At 38.8% G+C, this 17,653-nt stretch overlaps 1 protein-coding gene across 4 annotated transcripts in view; it reads right to left on the bottom strand.

The window, feature by feature from the left end:
* GPR155 (G protein-coupled receptor 155) overlaps positions 1-17,447 on the bottom strand; it is a 52,765-nt gene extending 35,318 nt beyond the window's left edge. The window contains exons 1-5 of one of the 4 annotated variants that reach the window (XM_063712456.1): positions 17,208-17,447; positions 13,347-13,497; positions 11,818-12,314; positions 3,616-4,015; positions 1,035-1,200 (exon numbers count right to left, since the gene is read on the bottom strand). In XM_063712456.1, the coding sequence (XP_063568526.1) occupies positions 1,035-1,200; positions 3,616-4,015; positions 11,818-12,283 (1,032 nt within the window). In that variant the 5' untranslated portion in view covers positions 12,284-12,314; positions 13,347-13,497; positions 17,208-17,447. 4 annotated transcript variants of the gene reach the window in all.
* Between the last annotated feature and the right edge of the window lie 206 nt (positions 17,448-17,653).

Raw genomic sequence — 17,653 nt, forward strand, 5'->3', positions numbered from 1 at the left:
TTATCCTCTAGGTTCTAGAAAGTAAACCATAGCAATGATATAAATAAACCTGTTTCACAAACTATATGGCAAAAAAGAAAAGGAATTCAAAAAAAGAAAATTACCATGCAAATATTTATTTTACAGATTAAATAACAGAATTGACCTCCATTAAACAACTTAGTTCCTTTGTATTATATTTAAAAATCATTTACTCTGACGCTGTAGATACCACGTAAAATACATTTAGACACTGTTAATAATTTGGTGTCAATTGATTTCAGCTATCTGCTGCAGTTGATTATGCAGTATTTTGCATCTGGTGCTTGAAATTATCAATGATAAAATAGGCATTTTTTTCTTCAAAATTTCAAAGTTACCTTTCTGTAGATAATTTTTAGGTTTCAGTCTAAGTACAGAAATAAAATAGTTAAAACTAAAAAAACTAATTAAAAAAAAGTCATGGCTGACTAAAGACCCCAGATTAAATGACTGTTGTTGCATTATGTTACATGATGCCTATTTCTTATAATGAGATAGCTTATAGACATCAAATTCTCATAAAAAACAATGCTGCTTGCTCTATCACCCAGGCTGGAGTGCAGTGGTGCAATCTTAGCTCACTGCAACCTCTGCCTCCTGGGTTCAAACAAATCTTGTGCCTCAGCCACCCAAGTAGCTGGGATTACAGGCATCTACCACCACACCCAGCTAATGTTTGTATTTTTAGTAGAGACAGGGTTTTGCCATGTTGGTCAGGCTGGTCTTGAACTCCTGGCCTCAAGTGATCTGCCCACCTCAGCCTCCCAAAGTGCTGGGCCTCATAAAAAACAACATTGCTTTCTATGTTTAGAAATTAAAAATGGGCTGGGCACAGTGGCTCACGCCTGTAATCCCAGCACTTTGGGAGGCCAAGGCAGAAGGCAGGAGTTTGAAACCAGCCTGGGGCAACGTAGTGAGACCCCCGTCGTCTCTATTTTTTCATTTTTAAAAAAGAATTTAAAATTTTTTTCTACTAAACACACCATCAAACTTAGAAAGTACTATATACATACAATTTCTACTTCCATGTTGAACTGTGTTGCAAAGATAGCCACTCCTGGTGCTACAGGAAAGACACCATAGAGAAATGCATAATTTGATAAACTTGTATGGTTCACCACACTGTCGCCCTTGTCCAAGAGTTCCACCATTTCTCTGCACAGAAGTGGCAGCACTAGACTGAAGAAAAAAGAAAAACATCATTTACTTGATATCAAAGCATGGTTTTCCCCAGTAGCAGGCTGCTCTGGTGAATTTGGCATCAGGTTCTCCTGCCCAGAAGGTATGTCTATTAGCATGCACATATTCTGTGCATGTCTACCTGGGCACATTTTGTTGAAAAAATCAAGAATTCAACTTGGAGCCATTTAAAGTGTAACAATATTCTGGAAATACCTCACACATCAGGGATTAGGAGGGAAAAAAAGATTTTTTTGGTTCTACAAATAATTTTTGTTTTTTGCCAAAAGATGGTAAAAGTTGCAATTCTAGCTACTTTCTTGCTTCCTCTATCAGTTTACTGAAATGTTCAAAGAAAGAAGGTTGACAATCTGCATAAAAACTTCTTTCAAGAGAATTACTAAACTCCTTTTCTTTCTTTCAAAGTATTCTAGAGAGACAGAAACTCCTGGTTTGGAAAGAAAAAAAAAAAAAGCCGAACTTTATCATGATTAGGGGTTGAAATGGTTCAGTTAATAACAACATTGCTTAATAAGATTCTAAAATCCTGCCAGGCATGGTGGCTCAAGCCTATAATCCCAGCACTTTGGGAGGCTGAGGCAGGTGGATCACGAGTTCAGGTCAGGAGTTCAAGACCAGCCTGGCCAACATGGTGAAACCCCGTCTCTACTAAAGACACAAAAAATTAGCCGAGCATGGTGGCACATGCCTGTAATCCCAGCTACTCGGGAGGCTGAGGCTGGAGAACTGCTTGAACCCAGGAGGTGGAGGTTGCAATGAGCTGAGATCATGCCATTGTACTCCAGCCTGGGCGACAGAGCAAGACTCCGTCTCAAAAAAAAAAAAAAAAAAAGATTCTAAAATCCTGTAGAAAAATAGGTATCTTCAAGTAGCTCTTCATCTTTGTAAAAAAAAAAAAAAAAAAAAAATTAGCAAAGAAACTAAAACAACTGAGATGGAGCAGAAAACTAGTGAAATGCAGACCTGTCGAAGAGTCAATTATTAAACAGATCCTTCAGGATTTCATAGAACAAGCAAATCCCCAGTAGTTGAGCAAATGGGGCTCTCCTTTAAAATCAGCAAGACCAAGATTGTTAACATTTTCACAGCAGCACCTAGCAAGGCGCTCTGGGATGGAGTAAAGAACTACTTTTATCTGTATTTTTTTAATTAAAAAACGTAAATATCTAATAAGTATCAAAGATCCCCCCCAAAATCTTTAAAATTAGAATATTTAAATTCTACTTATAAGCAAAAGTTGATAATACCATTATCGTTGAAACTATACTTATTACTTCCACAATACTAACACTTTGTTTCTGAAGAGCATAACATTGCCATAAATAATTTTCAGTACTTTATTTTTATTATTATGAAAATATAAATAGTAGGTTATGTTGTACTGGTCTCATGAATATAACTGTCCATACATGAGGGGAATTCCATAGTTAAGTACGCCTCAAGTACTTTGGGATAATCTTGCAGTAAAATCATGTCACCTGCACCATCAAGTATAACTCCATGGCTAATGGACCAAGTAAGCTGAAGAACTATTAACTAAGAAGTTGAGGCTGGGCACGGTGGCTCATGCCTGTAATCCCAGCACTCTGGGAGGCCGAGGTGGATGGATCACCTGAGGTTAGGAGTTTGAGATCAGTATGGCCAACATGGTGAAATCCCGTCTCTACTAAAAATACAAAAATCAGCCAGGTGTGGTGGCAGGCACCTGTAATCCCAGCTACTTGGGAGGCTGAGGCAGAATTGCCTGAACCTACGAGGCAGAGGTTGCAGTGAGCCAAGATCGCACGACTGCACTCCAGTCTAGGTGACAGAGCAAGACTCTGTTTCAAACAAAAACAAAAACAAAAACAACAACAACAAAAAAGAAGTTGATGAGCACTTTCCATTTGGCAAGCCAGGATCATATGGCTGATAATAATCATTCACATTGACTTAGCTATATTTAGAAAATTTGGCCAACCTCAGAACTACAAAATGCTTTTCCCAAATTCATGAAAAAAGTTTGTATTAGAAATTATTGTTCTGGTTATTACTAAGATGCTTTTGTCTTTAGGATATTTATGGATTGGGAAAAGTCAGAAATGCTGCAAAATTTATTTGAAAATACTGTCAAACTGGGACATGAGGAGATACTGAGTAAACTTTACATAAAAGCTGAAGGGAAACCCATCATCTTTATCCTCTGACAGTAAAATGGAAAGAATAAGCTACAGGGAATAAGGAAATGACTCTCCACACTACACCGACATCACATTTTCCTTTATTTCACAACTATTCTACAAGGAGGGGTTATTAATACTCAAAGGGGAAAATGGTTGCAGACATACCCCTGACGAATTGGCTAAATACAGCTTTCAAAAAGTACAATTCTCAAGTTAAATAAGTGATGCTTACAGTTTAGCTGTGATGAGAAGAATTAGTACAACAAATGCTGACTTCTTCAGTCTCTTTATTTTTCCCACCATCGTGAGACCAAGATAAAATAGGGCTGATCCAGAAAAAGAATTTCCAAGTCCATCAAGAAAATTTTCGACATATACAGGTACCTTTCGATCAAGAATAAAATTGAAGGCGATGCCAATGAAGACCATAAATACTATTGGGTTCTGTAATACACGCAGGAGTCCGAGTCCCACAATTTTTATTTTATTTTGAGAAGCATTTTGAGTGTCTTTCCACTTTTGGATTTCACAGAAGATAAACCCTATAGGGTTTAACATCATAAGAGATATTGGTGCCACCAAATAAATGTACTGGAGATATTCTGGGTATGTAGTTTGATATAAAGCTTCAACTGCAAAACAAGAATATTGATTTTTAAATGATGACCACAGAAATACAGATATATGTTATGTATATAACATTTTCTGTACTTTATAGCAATGATAAAACTAAAATTTTCAAAATGACCCAAATAGCCTATTTTGGAAAAGTACATTTTAGTAATAAAGCTGAAAAAAGAAAAACGTAATAAATATCATATAGCTTATAAAATGATAACCAAGTTTACACATTATTTTTAAACCTCACTAATTTTTACCATCTAAGGGTTAAAATTAGTCTCCAAAAATGAGCAGAATTGTAGAATTTTTAGAAGAAACAGTTCAAAGTAAAAATCTAGGGACAAACTAAACATTTAAGTAGTAATAGCAAAAATGTGTTTATTGGTATCCACAGAGAGAACAGTTTTACTGGAGTGGTAAGAGACAGAAGTCAGATCACAGAGGGTTGAGGAGAGAGTAGGAGTTATTTCAGGAACTAAAAAGGAGCACGGACGTGGAATCCAAGCTGTGTAAGAAAAGAAATGAAGATGGGAGATGTTTGGAGGCCTCTAGGAATTAGGGGCAGTTGGAAGTGCAGGAGTTCAGAGTAAAACAGCTTATGAGCTACTCAGTTAAATATTTTCCAGATGACAAGGTCCAGGATGTGGCTATGGGACTTAATGGCTGAAATGGAGTAAAGGAAAACATCACTGGAGAAGAGGAGGTCAAGGAAATGACAGGGCAGAGAATTTCATGGTAGTTCACAAGATAATGACAAAACTTGGGATAAAGGTAAATGAGAGGGAATGCCTAGAATGAGGTCAGCAGGTAACAGCAGAGAGGATGAGTGGTCTAGCCGGAAAGCGTGAACCTCAAAGTAGTTTTTAACAACAGAACAGAGGGATGGTCTAGCAATGGTCCACAGTAGCTGTGGGGATGCCAGTCCTACCTTCCACTGCTCATGTGGTGTGCTGGCAATGGGAAAACGAACAACTTCCATTTGAGAGGAATGAAAAGGAATGAATGCCTTCAAAGAAGACCAGTGGAGATACTTAAGGAGTAGAGATAGAAAGGTGGATCTTACAATATTTGGGAGGGAAATACAGTAGAGTCACATCAATGCACATTTAGTTAACACAAATTCAACCATACCCTCTTGGGAAAACTACAGCTTCATTTCCCCCGCTCTCCATAGCATGTTTCCAAGTGCAAACAAATTATTTCAACTGCTGTTCATTGAAGAACAATGCTAGCTAAAAAAATCTGGCTGTGTTAGACTTATGAAAAATGGTACAATATAGACAAAGTATGTGTGCTGTATTTGGTGGGCATTTTCAAGAGTTTGAATATACAAGATGACTTTAGGACTTAACCACTGCATAAGATGTGTTTTTTTATCTCATGAGGGAGGTGAGTGAGTGGGATCAGACTTCTAGCAGTTTCCTGGTAGATGTGAGGGTCGGTGACCTAGTCTTTAGTTTGTTAGAGCAACTTAGGGCCTTTCAGTAAACAACTGGTCTCTAGCACATTTTTGGCAATGGGTCCCGAAATTATACAATCTAATGCAAATAAAGGCTGATTTATAATTGATTTGAAGTTGAGAAAGATAAAAAAGAACAGCCATAATCGCTGACAAGGAGAGAGGCAAACGTGAAAACATGTAAAAGATTAGGTTTCTCGATTTACACTAAGATAAAGTGATATAGGTAGGAAAATACACTTGTTTACTTACTCAGGATATGTAAGTTCAGTTAATGTCATGCACATGTCCCATTGAAGTTATATAACTAGATTATATAACCTTTAGAAGGTCACCTTTTTCTTAAAAGCTAAAACCTATTTTTTTAACAGATTCAATCCCCATTTTCTCAGCTAAGTAAATTCAAGATCTATAATATCTCCAAAATGAAGCAGTGGCTAAAAAATATTTGATTACATAAAATTTTATAAGTTCTTTCCACTGGTTTCCAAATTAGATATGCTAGTTATATAAGTTAGTGGTTTTCTTTCAGGTTTCATAAGGTTTCATCTTTTAAACAAAAAGCAGTACTTTTGATAACTATTTTTAGATAACTATATTTCTGATTCTCTTGAGATATTTTATCTCAAGAGAAAGATGTTCATACCTGCCCACCAATTTTTATAATGGAGCATTTATTTTGGAAAAGTCTTATGTTTTCATCTGAGTATCAGAATTTTTCCTAACCAGCCACAACAATAAGATGCATAACATGTTTTCCTTTGACAACACAGCTATACAGTTCTGTGATCTACTCAAAGCCCCTTATATTAATGCCTTTTTCCAGAAATTTACTTTCCTGGCACACTAGCATTTAATCACTACCACATAATGAACTTTACATTGTTTTAAGAACTCAGTGCAAATTTAAGCAACAGTTTTTATGTTTGGCCATTCACCACATACTTTCTTTCTTCTTTGGAAGGATTTTCTCCTCTTGATTGCTACTACAATTATTAGTCAAAAATCTCAAAATTAGATTACTTCATGTGTTTACCAACCAACACTCTCTTGGATTTTCTCAACCACCTTCTTCATCCATTTTACTCACTGCTAACAGTACCATCTAAATCTAAACTTTCAAAAGGTAAGATTTTCTCATGGTTCTCACTGCCTGCAGAAACAGCTACAAAACCTTTCTTTTACCGGGCATGGTGGCTCACGCCTGTAATCCCAGCACTTTGGGAGGCCAAGGCAGGCAGATCATGAGGTCAGGAGTTCAAGACGAGCCTGGCCAACATGGTGAAACCCCGTCTCTACTAAATATACAAAAATTAGCCGGGTGTGGTGGCGCACTCCCGTAGTCCCAGCTACTTGGGAGGCTGAGGCAGGATAATTGCTTGAACCTGGGAGGCGGAGATTGCAGTGAGCCAAGACTGCACCATTGCACTACAGCCTGGGCAAAAACAAAAAACAAAAAACAAAAAAAACTTTCTTTTAACACCCACAGTCCAGTCTCCACAATTGGCCCCTTACTTATCCACCCCATCCTTAATGCAAAGACTCCATCAGCCAGTTTAATAACAGTTATACCAGACAACCACCACATTCATAATTAGTAGTTCTTTATGCTCTTCATACCATCACCCCCTAACTTCTTAATATCTCCTTTTTTTTACCTAAATCTCACCTACTACTTAAGGCCTGTCTGTGGCACTACATTTCCCACCAAGTCTTCAAACTACATCATTAATCTCCCCTCCTCTGGTATTCTGTAGTACTTTGTTTCATACTAGTGCCACCTCAACAAATTCTAAGTTCCTTGAAAGCATCATTTTAATAGCCCTCAGTCCCTGGCATAATGCTTGAGAAAATCTGAAAATACTTGCGAATGGTATGAACACATCAATGAACGTCAAAAGTTTCAGATGTAGTAAACATGTATTTTCTAATACACAGCTCTTTACATCGAATTGTTGTCAATGAATCCATTTTTATATCCATTTTTAAACTTTATTTTTACTTTTAAAAATTTATTTTTAATTGACAAATATAAATTATATATATTTATAATGTACATAATGTTTTAAAATATGTATACATTATGGAATGGCTAAATCAAGATAATTAAAATATGCATAATCTCACATATTTATCATTTTTTCTGATGAGAACACAAAATCTACTCTCAGCAATTTTCAAGAATATGTTGTTATTAACCATCATCACCATGTTGTACAATAAATCTAACTGAAATTTTGTATCTTTTTTTACATTTTACACATTACGAATATTTATAAAGCAGGTTACTATTGAGGTATTTTAAGTCAGCTGAACAAGCATACAGAGGCAGAAGAAGTGTAGTCTAGAGGGAACACACAAAAAAATTGTGATTAAATAAATACATGTTAAATTACTAGAATAGGGTTCAACATGGAAATTTCAGTCTACTTCTGCCATTCATTTGCATAATTAACATTACATCTTTATCTATAAATTGGCAGTGCTTTTTTTGCTATCAATCTGAAGATGGTTTTTAAAACCTGAAAAAATATACATGAAAGCAGTACGGTATAGTATAGTAACTAAAATTAGGTTTACAATCATTATATCAATTTTTAAGTTCTAATTAATTAATGCTTATAAATAAGGCTCTTGGAGGGCGGGGGGGGATCCCATTATGAGGAGTTATTATATAGCTTTGAAGAACTAAGAGACAAAATTAGCCACCCACTGTGCTTCCTATTTTGATTCCTGCAGGGTTTCAATCCCTAGCATATAACACAAAGACCCAGATAAGATCATTCTATTATGTAATGGCATATAGTTAAATGCTTCATTTCCTTTCTGTTTACAGCTCAAGCACTAGACCATAATTATGATTAGTCAGAGTACTTATGCTATCAGCATTGTTTGAAGAATAAATTATAGGACTTAACTATGCTCTATTAGTATCTTTTAATGACAGAGGCAGGGAACCATTCTGATATGCTGAAATCAACATTTTGCCATGGGAGATTCTTAGTTTCTTCTCATACTTGGATTTTTAAAAGTACTTTAGAAAAGAATTGCTCTAAAACACAGTGAGCTTCTTTTATTCTTATTTTTTGAGAGACAGGGTCTCACTGTCACCCAGGCTGGAGTACAGTAGCAATCATAGCTCACTGCAGCCTTGAACTCCTAGTCTCAACAGATCTCCTGGCTCAGCCTCCCAAGTAGCTGGAACTACAGGCTTGTACCACACCTGGCTAATTTTGCTGTTGTTGTTGTAGAGACAGGGTTTTCACTATGTTGTCCAGGATGGTCTCAAACTCCTGGACGTAAGGAATCCCTCTGTCTCAGCCTTCCAAAATGTTGGGATTACAGGCATGAGCCACCATGTCCAGCCTTCTTTTTTAGTTGCAACATGCACTATTCTGTTACTAGAGTAATAATACATCATTTTAATGTAATGTCATAGACTGTTATAGTTGTCATAGTATGTAGCAAAAGAAAACGTAACTATCTTTTTTCTTTGTTCATTAACTTATATGTCTTCTCCTTGCCAGCATTTCCTGTGTTACCTGTAAATTGGACAGATGTGGAACAAATGCAGTCTTAAAAAGGACATTTCTTATAACCCATGATCGATGCTTATCTGTGAGCAAGAGAGTGGGAATTCCTTGGAGAGGCCAGGAAACAAAAGACAGAAAGGTCTTCTCTTTGGAGACAGTATTCTTTCTCTCTTCACCGAGAACAAGGCCAGAAGGCAGATGGGCACAGCAGCAGTAATAAGTTACCTCATCAGGCAGCAGATACTCACCCCTAATAGTTCTACACCACACCTTCCAACGTCTAGATATATGAAAAAGCACTTGTCTAATATATTGGTTTTTAGCAAAGTTATGTTCTACAACTTAATCTTACAAGAACTTTCGTTATCGTGATTTAAAAAAACAAAAACATAAAAACAAAAATTATACCTCGAAATCAACAAACAACCATCAGGGAAATTTGGGCTGGCACATGGCTAGAAACATGATTATTACCAGATTCACTGATTTAATGTGGGACATAAGAAAATCAGTGATAAAATGGCTGATTACATTTTTTATTTGGAAAGTCTGCCTCAATATGACAATAGATTAACTATTCTAATAGGTCTTTTTCCACTACTACTCATTTTATGGAATATTTTAGAGGAAAAAAACCCTTTGATTTTTTCTGAAACTAGTATATTACAAGGCTGGTTGGGTCTTCTGAAAATTGAACTGGCACATTATGTAACTGCATGGCATAAGAGAATGCCCAGGATTTGCAACCAGAAGACCTAGGTTTGGGTATCAGTCACCTGCTAGTTGTATAACCTGGGATAAAATAATTAAATCTCTGCAAGCCTGTTTCCTTATTTGAAAATGAGGATAATAATATCTGCCCTACCCAAATGAGATAAGTATATAAGAAAGTACTCTGTAAACTACATAGTTAGAAATGTTAGTTCTATTTCATTATTGGCTTACTAATCTATGGGAGCATGAAACTATATACTTCTAGTTTATGTCTAAAGATACAGCAATATTTGTCAGATATTTAACACTATGGTGCCAAGTCAGTTCTAAGGTCCTTATACCATAAATACCTTGACAAATTTACCTTATTAATTCTCCTGAGGAAATGGACAAACATGTTAACTCCTTGCTGTTTTCTTTCCAAAAGTCTTTATTTCCTTTTAAAATTCAATAACCTTAAAGGAACACCTATCTAGTTTCTGAATATTTCTAGCTCAATTATCTATGAGCCCAGTTTTTCCCGTCTCTTAAACCTCCAGCTTTACTGACAGTTATTTAACTTCTTAGGTGTTTCTCTCTTTCTGGTAACAAGATAGAGGAAAGTCAAAAGTAGAGACAGAAGTGAAAAGTATAGTTAAATAGAATCTTTTTGGTACCAGTAGTGAAATAAGTTGGGGTTTGAGGGGAGAGGATAAAACTGCTAGATAAGAAACTTGAAAGTTAATTGTAGATTTCAATTGTATCCTTCAATAGGCTCAAGTCTCTGCTCAGAAGACATATCATCAGAGAGGCCTTCATTGACCACCCTACCTCAGATAGCACCTCCACATTCCTATCCTTCTACGTGACTTTATTTTTATGGCCCTTGTCACCACCTGACATAATTTTAATTTTATTATTCTCCCATTACAATGTAAATTTAATATGCACAATAACTTTGTTCACAGCTATAATCCCAACAGTCAGCACAGCCACTGGTACGAAACAGTTCCTTATGAGTGAGTGAATGAATGAATGAATGAATATATCTATAATATTCAGGTCCTCATACTTGATATATGATCAAAATATATATAACTTTAATTTAAAATATAAAAAAGTAATTTAAAATATACATTTTCTTGGTGACAGAGTGTTCTGAAATATAGAATGTTTCCTTTCAAGATATGTCAATATCCCAAAGTGGTATGTTTACTGTTTCATTAGTAAAACATATACACATAAAAACATAAAATTAGGCTGCTGAAAGAGTCAGAAACATAAAAAAGGAAAAGTTAGAAAGGTAAAAAAGCTCTCACCATTTTTGTTCTTAAACAAGAAATTAACTGCAACTAAAATACATTAAAATTTTGAATAACAAGCTCAAAAACAATTTTTTTTTTTAAATTTGAGACAGAGTCTCACTCTGTCACCCAGGCTGGAGTACAGTGGTATAATATTGACCCACTGCAACCTCTGCCTCCTGGGCTCAAGCAATCCTCCTGCCTCAGCCTCTTGGGTAGCTGGGACTACAGCCCTGTGCCACCACAGCTGACTAATTTTCTGTTGTTGTTGTTGTTATTTTTTTATAGAGACAAGGTTTCGCCCTGTTGCCCAGGCTGGTCTTGAGCTCCTAGGCTCAAGTGATCTGCCCGCCTCGGCCTCCCAAAGTGCTGGGATTATAGGTGTGAGCCACCACATCTGGCCCCAGAAAAATTTCTGATATAAAATAATACATATTCTAGATGGTAAGAAAAATAAATTCCTTTCAGAAACACTTAATAATAACTATTTTTATATAGACAGAAATCTACTTTTTAAACATAATTTAAATCAGAATTGGATCCTTTCTAAAAATTAAGCTTCTTTCATATGTGCTTACCGGGAAGAAAAAAATACAATTAGGACTGTTCACAAAGGTTATTAGAATATGACCATTTATTTTAGGTAGACATTTAAAGGATCCTCAAACTCTGAAGTTTAGGAAAAACTATGATTCATCCTAAGACATATTTGAGAAAAAAATGAAAAACTTCTTAGATATAAGAGTAAGAATCTGTCACTAACAAATGCCTAAATAAATTAAAATTGAATTTTTTAAACACTTGAAAAATAAAAAATAACTTACCTATAGGGTATCCCAATGCAAAGTCATTACTTTGTGTAGCAAAAATAGGGAATAGTCCAGCTTTGCTAAATCGACTATCAGGACTGGCAACCAATAAGGTTAATACACATACAATGAAAAATACAGACGCTTTGGCAATTAAGATACTATATAGGAAGGACCAGTCCACATTGGAAAAATTAAGTACAACCATGTTTTTGAATAATAAAGCTGGAAGTGCAAATCTGGAGACAAAATTTCCTAGTCCTTTGGCCTGTGTTGATGTTATGACATTGGCCCTTCCTGCTATGTAGCCACAAAGGACAATGCCAAAGCATTCCAGTAAGGCTGGAAAAAGCCTTGTAATTGACATTGAAGGTGGGTCATTAGTGGAATTAAATCCATGCATTACTGCTGTAGGCAAAGTCTTGGTCATATTGACTGCAATGGTTAAGTTCTCTGCAGGTAAATTAGAAAAAGAATTCATTTTCTCTCACCCTCCAACTCCAACCAGATCTCTGGAAAGAAAGGAAGAAAGGTTCAGTATGGCCATCAACAAGAATTCTAGTTGAAATAATACACTGGCAAACCTAGATTTATTTACTTATTAAATGGCCAAATAAATATACATACCCCTAGATTTATTTACTTATTAAATGGCCAAATAAATATACATACCATCAGGGAAAATACAATGGAAAAAAAAGTGGTGGGTTGCTAACAATAATCGCTTCACTCTCAAAGGCAGGTCAGTTCAAAATATTTATGTTGCTGTTCTATATTCAGTATTAGACATGAGTAAAATAAGATCCGCAAATATTAGAGCTGCATTGATGCCCTGTGGTTCTCTCCAGTGATTCTCTCCATCAATTGAGCTCCGCCTGGTGGATAAGGGCATCGGGCACACATAGTCTCTGCTGAATGTCCCCATGCATCCAAATTCTCTGGAAATTTCAGAAGTTCTCAAGGCTACATTGAGGAGTCACCCAGGGACCAGAGTCCTTTCCAGCCCGTGGTCATATTTGAGTACAGGATGGGAAGAAGAGTATAGTAGAGCACTACTAATCAACTTTAAACCAATAACTTTTTTTTCTAAAGACAGGGTCTTGCTCTGTCTCCCAGGCTGGAGTGCAGTGGTGCAATCTCAGCTCAGTGCAACCTCTGTCTCCTGGGTTCAAGTGATTTGTGTGCCACCACGCCTGGCTAATTTTTGTATTTTTGTAGAGACAGGGTTTCACCATGTTGCCTAGGCTGGTTTTGAACTCCTGACCTCAGATGATCTGCCTGCCTCAGCCTCCCACAGTGCTGGGATTACAGGCATGAGCCACCGTGCCCAACCTGAACGAATTAACTTTAACTTTTCTGTGTCTCACCTTCTTCACCTGTAAAATGGCAATAATAGTAATACCTACCACATGGGAACTTGAGATTATTCCACTGAAGTCTTTATAATCACATCTGGAACAGAGTAATTACTTAACAGAAGTTAAATATAACTTTTGGTAGAATATGAGAGAGAGAAAAAAAATGATGACATCCCACCAATATACCTTTAGCTCCTTCTATACCAGCCACACACACACTGTCCCCAGGGACTTTGTGCCACAGGGACTTTGCACACTCAGTTCACTCAAGTGTCATGGAAGCAAGGACTATGCATGTTTTTGCTCAATGTTGTGTCCTTAACATCTAGGACAGTACCTGGCACACACAAGACAGAAAAAAAATTTTTTTTAATGAATAACTATAATAACTTATACTTAAATAAACCTTTTACCCTTTCATGGATCAATGTTCTCTTTCAGGCACTATTTAGTTTACGGACAGAATTTTTTTTTTGCTTTCTGAATGATAAAGTATTATAAGTTTTTCACTACAGCAACAGAACCAAGAACACAAAATATGTCTAAAGGTGTTCATGAAATGTTAAAAAATACAAAATGTTTTGTAAAATGTTCTAAAGAGGTTCAGAAAATGCTAAAGCATGGAACAAATTCAAAAAACGAATAGTACAATAATTATCAGACCCCCTCTTGCTGCCAGGAACACAATGAACATGAGGTCTGGATAACTCTAAAGCTAATCAGCTTTTATTAGTATCTTGAAATTAAAATGATGACAATTGCCAATTTCTTTTTCTTTTTTTTCAGATGGAGTTTTGTTCTTGTTGCCCAGGCTGGAGTGCAATGGCGTGATTGCGGCTCACCTCAACCTCCGCCTCCCGGGTTCAAGTGATTCTCCTGTCTTAGCCTTCCCGAGTAGCTGGGATTACAGGCATGCACCATCACGCCCGGCTAATTTTGAATTTTTAGTAGAGACGGGGTTTCTCCATGTTGGTCAGGTTCGTCTCGAACTCCCAACCTCAGGTGATCCGCCTGCCTCGGCCTCCCAAAATGCTGGGATTATAGGTGTGAGCCACCACGCCTGGCCAACAATAGCCAATTTCTAAGTGATTATTCTGGGTTTACCATCTAAAGTAGACTTATATAAGGTAGAAAGTAAAAAGCTCATGCTTCCAGAAATTTACAATGCTCAGGTTAAGTCCTCAAACATCTATATCACATTAAAAAGACTTAGATGGCAGCCCAGAGATCACCAACAACTGATACCTGGCATGGGTATAAGGGAATTTTCTCTGTGCTACCCTTGTATAAACCGAACCATTTAAAAACCTTATATTTAATCTGGATTAGGACAAGTATTTTTCTACTAGGATTAGATAGCAGTGGTCAATATAGTACATGAAACCTACGATACTCACATACTTGAAGTTTACCAAATAAGCATCAAATTATATCTTGGGAAAGCTACCGGTTGGTACAGATACACATACTTGAAGTAAGGAGCTGGTAAACAATTAAACAAAGACGTTAAACATTTGGAGCCCTTAAGAAAGTGTGTACTTGGAAAGGCAGCACTAAAGAGGAAAGTGATAAATTAGTCCAGTCTTCTGTTCACTTTCAAAAGTGCCTAGAGTATTAATAACTCATTCTGCTTATAAGCCCTTACTTGTACCACACGAGCATGTCAAGGCATTCCAATAATATTTTTTAACCAACAGTTTTAACTAAACTAGCAGAAGTTCAGTGGAGAGTCAAACAGATTCTGAGCTTTATGGTTTATCAACTCATAAGTTACTTAGCCTTTCTGAACCTTTGTTTCCTCAACTGTAAAATGAGAGTAAAAACCTCCCTATAGGGGCCAGTCATAGCAGCTCATGCCTGTAATCCCAGCATTTTGGGAGGCCCAGGCAGGTGGATTGTGTGAGCCCAGGAGTTTGAGACCAGCCTGGCCAACATGGCAAAACCTTAGTCTCTACAAAAAATTAGCTGAGCTTAGTCATGCGTGCCTGTTGTCCCAGCTACCTGGGAGGCTGAGGTGGGAGGATCACCTGAGCCTAGGAGGTCTCTGCAGTGAGCCAAGGTCACACCACTGCACTCTAGCCTGAGTAAGACCCTGTCTCAAACAAAGACCTCCTTAGAGGGATATTGTGTGGATAGAATATTTTATATACAGCTTATCACAGAGTAGGCCTTCAAGAAATGGCAGCAATTGCTATGAGGAACTGTTGTCTTACTACTAATAATGATAAAAAAGTAAACATGTTAGTTCTTCAAACATAACTGGTAAAAGATCCACCAACTAAAAAAAGAGGGATGGGATGCATCATGAATTTATCAGTTTTTGTTTTATACCAAACAAGATAAGTTGAATTTAATTTGGTTTGATAGTAAATGGTTAACAGTGAAGGCAGAGCTCTTCATTTTTCTCAGGGTGATGGTCAAATAGTTGTAGCAATGTCCAGGATTAACTTTCAATTCATTGAAAAATTTAAAAAAAAAAAAAAAAAAGGGCCGGGCGCAGTGGCTCACGCCTGTAATCCCAGCACTTTGGGAGGCCGAGGCTGGCGGATCACCTGAGGTCGGGAGTTGGGGACCAGCCTGGCCAGCATGGTGAAACCCTGTCTCTACTAAAAAGACAAATATTAGCCGGGCTTGGTGGCAGGTGCCTGTAATCCCAGCTACTCGGGAAGCTGAGGCAGGAGAATCACTTGAACCCGGGAGGCAGAGGCTGCAGTGAGCCGAGATCCTGCCATTGCCCTCCAGCCTGAGCAACAGAGCAAGACTCCATCTCAAGAAAAAAAAAAAAAAAGCAATCTGCCCCTGCCCATGAAGTTTCTTTTAACGTTTTTCAGCATTATAAAAGAAATACCTGCTGAGGTAAAGTCAAAATAATCAAAATGACTTAAAAAGTTTCATTTCATCCTAATCTTTTTTAAACGGGAAGATAATATGCTTTCTAAAGCATATTTTAAAATGAACAGGAACCACAGCAAGGGAAGTTTTAAAAAAAAAAATACATCCAACCTTTTTATCTATAAAAACAAAGCTTGTTACAGAACAAACACGTTCACAGTAAAAGACCACTCGCTGAGGCACGAACTGAAGAAATGCTACTGTACTTACAAACCGCTTCTAGCCACATCATATTTGGCTTAGATCACATAAAACGAACCACTGATATTGTAAATAACTGCTATTAAGTGAAAATTGGGGGGGGGGAGGCAAGGGTTGACTAACTTCATAGAGAAAGCTTTAAACTCTCAGGCTATTTCTCAAACATCCAACATCCTTTATCCCGTGGGATAAGTGTAATACAGTGTGGCACTATTAAAGCAGCCTTCAACATCAATAGTCGCACCATTCATCCACTCCCACCTACTTGCAAGGCGCCAAATGTCCTCCCTAGAGACCCAGGGTAGGGAGCGCTGAGCACTGCCTCCTTGCCTCGTCTGCAGGGACAGACTGTGGCCCTCCAAGATAAGGGGCGCAGAGAGTTCCTAACCGAATAGGCTGCTCGGAGAGCAGCTGCCAGCCAACGCCTGGGAAGGCAGCTGTGGAAGTGGAAAGGCAGCCAGGGGTCTTTGCCTGGCGTAAGAAAAAGGTGGTCGCTCGTCTTCCCAGGGCATGGGAATCACAACGTCATGGTAACTAACATACCCCAAAAATGGGTAAGGGAGAAAATTTGGCGCAGTGCTCCAGGTGCCTGGGCAGAAGCCTTCGGAAGGGCCAGATACTGAGGGTACCCTCGGGATAAAGGGAAGAGTCTAAGAAAGACAGGGTGGACGCCCATGCAGTGAGGAGCTTCCCAAACTAGGGATGGCAGTTCTGTCTCCGGAGGGGACGAGACACCCCTTCCCCCGCGCGAGCCTTCCTGGGTGATCTCACACGTTCCAAAGGCAGGCGCTGCGGGGCAGAGACAGCAGGTCCAGACAACGGGCCGCCGGGCCAGGGCGCAGAGGGTCGGCGGCTGCCCACGTGCCCAGGCCCGAGGGGAAGAGAAGGGGGTACCCCGTGCCCGCAAGCGAGAACCAGGACCCAGCAGGTCCGCGCTCCAGGGGCCCATCTCACCTGCTTCGTCCGCAACCTTGGGGTGGCGAGGAGAAGGGAGCTGGTGCTCGCAGGATGCCAAGCAGGGAGAATACTACCGTCATCTCCCGCCCCCAGCCCTCTTCGCCGAGCGCAGCCGGGTGCCAGCTGCAGCAGCTTAGGCACGTTCCGATAAAGTGAGGTGGGGTAAGCCGCTGCGGCCCTGTCAGCTTAGCCCCGCGCCGGCCGCGAGGCCCCGCCCCCGCCCCGCCTTCAGGCCCCGCTCCTGCCCCGCCTTCAGGCCCCGCTCCCTCCCAGCCCCGCCTTCAGACCCCGCCCCCAGCCCCGAACTTCCAGCAAGACGGGCCGCTTCCCGCCCTCAAGCCCCGCCCACTTCCACAAGCCTTGAGCCCAGAGTCCCCGTCCCGCCCTCAGGCCCCACCCACAGCCTCGGGCCTCCGAGCCACACGTTCCCCAACCCCACCTTC

This window comes from Pongo abelii, chromosome 11 (assembly GCF_028885655.2).
Source record: "Pongo abelii isolate AG06213 chromosome 11, NHGRI_mPonAbe1-v2.0_pri, whole genome shotgun sequence".
Taxonomy (NCBI): domain Eukaryota; kingdom Metazoa; phylum Chordata; class Mammalia; order Primates; family Hominidae; genus Pongo; species Pongo abelii.